At 51.2% G+C, this 6,000-nt stretch overlaps 1 protein-coding gene across 2 annotated transcripts in view; it reads right to left on the bottom strand.

Moving 5' to 3' along the window:
• Nucleotides 1-627: 627 nt before the first annotated feature.
• The window catches only part of Runx2 (RUNX family transcription factor 2), a 237,946-nt gene continuing 232,573 nt past the window's right edge, over nucleotides 628-6,000 (bottom strand). For both annotated transcript variants that reach the window (XM_057794689.1, XM_057794691.1), the window contains one exon: nucleotides 628-1,749. In XM_057794689.1, coding sequence (XP_057650672.1) covers nucleotides 1,148-1,749 — 602 coding nt within the window. In that variant the 3' untranslated portion in view covers nucleotides 628-1,147. The remainder of the gene's footprint in view (nucleotides 1,750-6,000) is intronic.

The following is a 6,000-nucleotide window of genomic DNA, read 5'->3' as shown; positions in this document are numbered from 1 at the left end:
TTTATGATCTTCTGCTTAGGTCAGTGGACCTCAATCAGAGAACACTGGTGGCATCTGAAGATAGTTTGGTTGCCCCAGGTAGGGAAAGTGGCAGACATCTAGGGAAGGGAGAGGCCAGGGCCGCTGGCTCCCCCCACCCACACACACACACTGGCTACTGTCTGTCACTAGGTTTCTACTTGGGTTCAGAGGGAAAAGGTGAATTTATTAGATTTAGGGAGAACCAAGAGTTTTAAGACCCATGAGAACTTCAGCTCTTCTTCATCCTAAGTAGCAGACAGTTGAAGACTCTCAGAGTGAGGGGGGTGAGTGGCCATGACCACCTGAAAGAAGAGAGTAGGGAAGAGGAGGGGAATCCAGAAGCCAGCATTCAGAGGATGGACACAGAATCCAGAAGCCAGCGTTCAGAGTATGGACACAGAATCCAGAAGCCAGCGTTCAGAGTAAGGACACAGAATCCAGAAGCCAGCATTTAGAGTATGGACACAGAATCCAGAAGCCAGCGTTCAGAGTATGGGCACAGACTTTATTTGTGGCACAAGATGCTTTCCTATCCACGAGAAAGACTTAAACACCTCCCCCAGACAGTCACTCTGCTATATCCTTTCCCCTTCTTTATTTCCCAAACTTTATGAAACATAGGTATAAATGAGAAAAAATAATTTTTTCTAAAGATACTTTATAAACAAGTGTGTGAAGTCCACTGGAGGTGGACACACTGTTAGCATCTCGAGAAAGGGATGCTGGAGGTGTCCCGGAGGTGTTTCTGATGATGGTGATGAGAGGATCTCCTCTTCTCTCTTCTCTTGGCTCAGAGGACTCGGGAGGGAAACGTTGCTTCTCTAATTACCTTGGTCCAATACTGCAATCTTCTGGAAGTGCTTTTTATGGGGAAGTTAAAGCAAGAGAAGAGTATCTGAAGGTGGAGGGAAGCACAGAGAGCCTAGGGCATGCCAGAGCTCCTGGAGCCACCAAGAGATGTGTTGTCCTTTGCGTGACAGGCCAAGGGCATCCATTCCGCAAGCAAACTAGCCCTGTAACTGGCTTGTCCACTGGGTTTGCTTGCCTCCATCACAGATAGGGTCAGAGAAGCAGGGATGCGTGGTACCCTAAGCATCCCTTAGCTTTTGGGAGATCCAAGACTCCCTTAATTGGTATCTGGTGCTTCAGGCACAGGCTGGGACTGGGGTACCAGAGACGATGCCAATTTAGTGAGGGCCTTTGCTATGATGTCCAGGTGGCCATTCATTGTCCGAAGCTCCACCAGGATGTCCCCAACATTGGCCTCCAAGGTGGCAGCAGTGGCTGCAGGGGCACAGGGGGGCGGGGATGTTCTAGGATCCTCGGCATGATCATCCCTGGCAGAGCTTGGATGCTGACTGTGACCCCTCTCCGAAGCTGAAACCGGAGTCAACACAGGCTGGGGCCGCTCACGATCCTTGCCTCGGACACCAGGGGAGGTGGCAGACGGGCAGCTGGGCAGCCAGTCAACAAGGTGGGGTGCAGCCTCCGGGGAGGAGGTGACAATGGTATAGAGCCCAGTGCGCCGAGGGATGCAGATACCCGGGGCTGTAGAGGGGGTGGACAGAGGTGGCAGGAGAGAGGGCAACATGGTCGGACTTGGGGAGAAGGCCTGGGGCTCACAGGAGGAGGAAGGAGATGGCAGTGCAGCCGTAGAGGGGCCCGGCTCCTCTGAAGACAGGAACAGGGTAGTGGAAGACTGGGAGTCCACGGTACTGGGCTCCGAATCTGTCAAATAAGAAGAGGGGAAAGGTCACTCGGGTGTTTGTGTCATCTCTGTGGCCGGTTGCACATTAGTTGCTAAGGAAACGGCAGAAATGCGGAACTGTAGTTCCCACCACTCAGAGGGACGTCCAGTGAAGAGGAGCGGACTGTGAAGCAGGTTGTGTTCCAAGAAAGAAGTAGGCAGTACAGGAGCTCAGTCCAAGATCTCGGAAGAATAACTGTGTTAAACAGATCACACACACACACACACACACACACACACACACACAGATACACACACACACACACACACTTGCAAGCAACACCGAGGATTCAAGACAACCTTGAAAGAGTCCAATCTGATTCTTGCTGGGACAGATGACACTGTGGGATTCTCAGGAAGTCCTGTTCCTCCTCCTTAGGGACTTGGCTTCATTTCTTCATAGACATAAGAAGGTTCAATGACCCTTCAGGACTAAAACGCTGTCCAGTCTGCAGCTCATGACAATGATGTGTGTCACAGCCATGCACACCCCTCCTGGTGTTAACTCTCTCCTGCACCCCTGAATCTTCAGGTAGGAAGTGAACAACTGCTCTTTTGGAATAGGCATGGTAACAAAGTCACCAACCTCCCATCACTGCATGGCCCACATCCAGATAGATGACCTACCTCAGTTACCTCAGCAAGGCCACTAGCTACCTGTGAATGCCCTAATCAGCATGGTGGTTATTGCCCTAAGGAGGAAAAGCCTCTGTTGTTTTCAAAGCTAAAACACCAGAACACAGAAAAGCTTTCAAGACACAACCCAACTGGACTGGGAAATAAAAATACCTGCCCGAGGCCTGGGCATGGGGTTCGGTTCATAGAGTACTTCCCTTGCATATATGCTGTCCTGGGTTCAATCCCCAGCACCATAGAAACCAGACGCCTCCTATAATTCTAGCTCTCAAGACGATCAGAAGTTCACAGTCCTCCTTGGCTACATAGCAAGTTTGAGAAGGAAACACGTGGTGACATGAGGCTCAGGGGACAGTAGGAGTCAGGATGGAGCACATGGAATGAGCTGACAGTTGTCACCAGCATCTTTGCCTCCCACCTCCATCTTAGCTGAGCCCTGATCGCTATGATGACTCATATTCACTGTGGACCAGATCTGGAGCCACCTAGGAAGCACAACACTGGGCATGTCTGAGGGCGTTTCCCGCTCGGCTGAACTGATGGGTGAAGACTCACTGTGAATGTCACTGAACGAACGGGAGAAAGTGCGCTGAGTACCAGCCTTCCATTTCTCTCTGGTTTCTGACTGTGCGTGCCATGTGACCAGTAGACTCATGCTCCTGCATCCATGCCTTCCCTACCATGATGGACTGTGTCCCTGAAAACCATGAGCCAAAAGCAACTATTCCTTCTTTGAAGTTGCTTTTCATGGGCATTTTGTCACAGCAATAAAAAGTGACTAATACACCCACTCAGAATAAAGACCACATTTCTAGCCTCCAAGTCAACTGTGCACACACAGACTAACGTAGAGGTACTGGGCTCAATTCCTCCTTCCTGGGGTCCTGGGCTCGATGGCTGGAGCTCCAGCAGTCTGTTTTCACCATGAGAACGAGGTGAAAATAATGTAAGGGTTACAGAGTAGAGAACTAAATACCCCAGCTACTGTTAGGACCCATGTTCTCCATCTCTGTCTGTCTGTCTCTTTGTCTCTTGTCTCTGTGTCTGTCTGCCTGTCTCTGCCTGTCTCTGTCTCTCTCTGTGTCTGTGTCTGTCTGTCTGTCTCTCTCTCTCTCTCTCTCTCTCTCTGACACACAGTTGTGTATTTTGACATTCTTGCTGATCCAACAGTGAGTGGCAGACACCAGGTCAAACAGGGACAGGTAGGTTAGGGTTCCGGCCATAGAGGAGGAATCACAGCCCAGCGGTAGGTTTTGCTTAGGGGTAGCTCTGGAGAGGCAGGCGGGTTGTGGAGAGGGCAGGTCGGACTGGGCCAGGATGTGGGGGGTGAGGGGAGAAGGATCAGAGAAATGGCCTCAGCTCAAGGCTCCAGACTGGGAACTTTCCCTTTCTTGTTCTCTGGAGTCTGGGTGGCCTTTTCCCAGCCACACCCAGGCCTCCAGCAAGGCTCAGTTGTGACACACCTCAGCAGAGGCAGCCCTTGGAAACATTTTCCCAGGGGGGCGGGAAACTCTCTAGCCTGGGGCCTGCAGGAGAGCAGGTTTGTGGGAAGGGCGTGAGGTGTCTGAAGACACAGAGTCTCTCAGCGCTGCATCTGGGCCTCGGCCTTTGATGGCTCAGACTTGGCTGGACGGCTGCCTGCTCCTTTCGGAAGAGCAGACCTCTGAAGGGAGGGCCGAACAAGCGTCTGATGAACTCAGCCCAATAATATTCACTTCTTTTATTTTCCAGGAATGTCATGAGCCCCACCGGGCAATCTTCTGGTTTGAAGACCTGATGAGTCAAGTCTATACAGACCTCTGACTCAGTTCCATCCCGAGTTCTCAGCAGGCCTCTCCCAGGAGTAGGGCTCAGCAGGAGAGCGTGGCCTGGACACCTCATTGAGAAAGGGCAGCAGGGCTCTGGAGCAGGCCTGAGACAGGCTAGCGTTCCTACGGTGACGTGGGCCACTCTCTCAGAGAGAGCCCATGTTCACTTAGTTCTTACTAAGTAAAAAAAAAATCACACATTCACCCCACTAATCTTTGTGACCAGCTCTGCATGGATTCTATTATTAATCTCTTGCCATGAAGGAGACCGAGACTCAACTCTGTAAGGTACCCTGCACCCCGACCCAGAGCAGGTAGCTGATGCCTAGAAAGGCTACTCCATGGAAGGAAGCAGAGATGTGTACGAGGCATAAGTTAGTGGAGAAGAAATGTTTGTGATGGGTCTGTGTGTGCACATGCCTGCATGTGTGCAAGTGTGCATGTGTGTCTGTGTGTATGTGAGCGCCCACGTGTGTGTGCACTCACATACACACACCTTCTAATTTGCTGTTTAATGAACTGCCTCACCAAAGCAGTGTAGTCTGCAGCTTTAGATGGGATGGGCTGAGGTTACTGAGACAAAGCCTCCGCTACAGCCCACAGAGCCAGGCCTTCACAGAGGTGACCAGGGCGATACATCCACTGTCTCTCCCATGAGCGCTGTCCATGAAATGTACACTGAGTCCCACTGCCGAAGGGTTCAGACGCATGTGGAAAATATGTGGTCCCCATTCCTGCAGAGGCTGTCACCGAGTCAGTCACGCGGGAGACATCAGTAGCATGGATGTCTGTGTAAGCTACCCAGCTTTTCATTCTCTTGGACTAAGGGGACAGGGTCCTGATGGGCCACTGAGCTAATGAAAAGAAGGTGAGAGGAAGAAAGGAAGGCAGCCACACAGACTGGATGTTTCTGAAGGAGATGCCAGCTCAAGTTCTCTTCAAAGAGGAAAGCTGCTGAACTTAAAGGGATCTGGGCATGTAGGGTATCAGCAACATTGTTCATAATGAGCAAAGGGGCAGCAAACATGTCCACTGCGGAAGAGAAGGGCAAATAAAACATGGCACTCACATATAAAAGATACTATAGTGCCCTAAGAGGAAGCACCCTTAGATACCTCTATCACATGGCTATCCCTTGAGAACACTATACTAAATAACGCAGCCATGAAGTGAATACTCAAAATCTTACATGGACCCCTTATATGGAGTTCCTTGAATAGGCAAATGCGCAGAGACAGAAAAGGCTGTGGCAGCTGTCCAGCGCTGGGGAGGGGACAGGTCGTGTGTAGTAGGCACAGAGCTTCAGCTGCAAGAATGCGAAAGTTCTGGAGAGGGATGGTGGTGACGCCTGCACAGAGATGTGAATGTGCTTGGCCAGTGACCCATGTGCTTGTGAATGATATCACCAGCTCCTTAATGTGGAATGCTCCTCACGCATGGCCATAGAACACGGAAATTTGTGGATGGCAGCCCCAGCTCCTTAATGTGGAATGCTCCTCACACATGGCCGTAGAGGAGGTCCCCAAGGATGGAACTGCTTGCCCAGCCCTGGACCCTAAATGCTCAATTGGAAAGGACTGACCAGTGGAATGCAGAGTATAGAGGACAGAAGGTCCCCGTAAAAAGGAAGGCAAGACGAGAAGCTCCAGTAGGTGAGCAAGCATAAGGACCAGCATTCAGATCCCCAGAACCCCATAAATATCTGAGCATTGCAACGCTCCCAACACCAGTAGGAAAGGAAATGGAAGATCCCTGGAGCTCGCTGGCCAGTCAGTCTGGGCCAGTTCC

Source organism: Chionomys nivalis, chromosome 19, assembly GCF_950005125.1.
Source record: "Chionomys nivalis chromosome 19, mChiNiv1.1, whole genome shotgun sequence".
In the NCBI taxonomy this organism is placed as follows: Eukaryota; Metazoa; Chordata; class Mammalia; order Rodentia; family Cricetidae; genus Chionomys; species Chionomys nivalis.
This window is presented reverse-complemented; position numbering and strand designations above follow the sequence as displayed.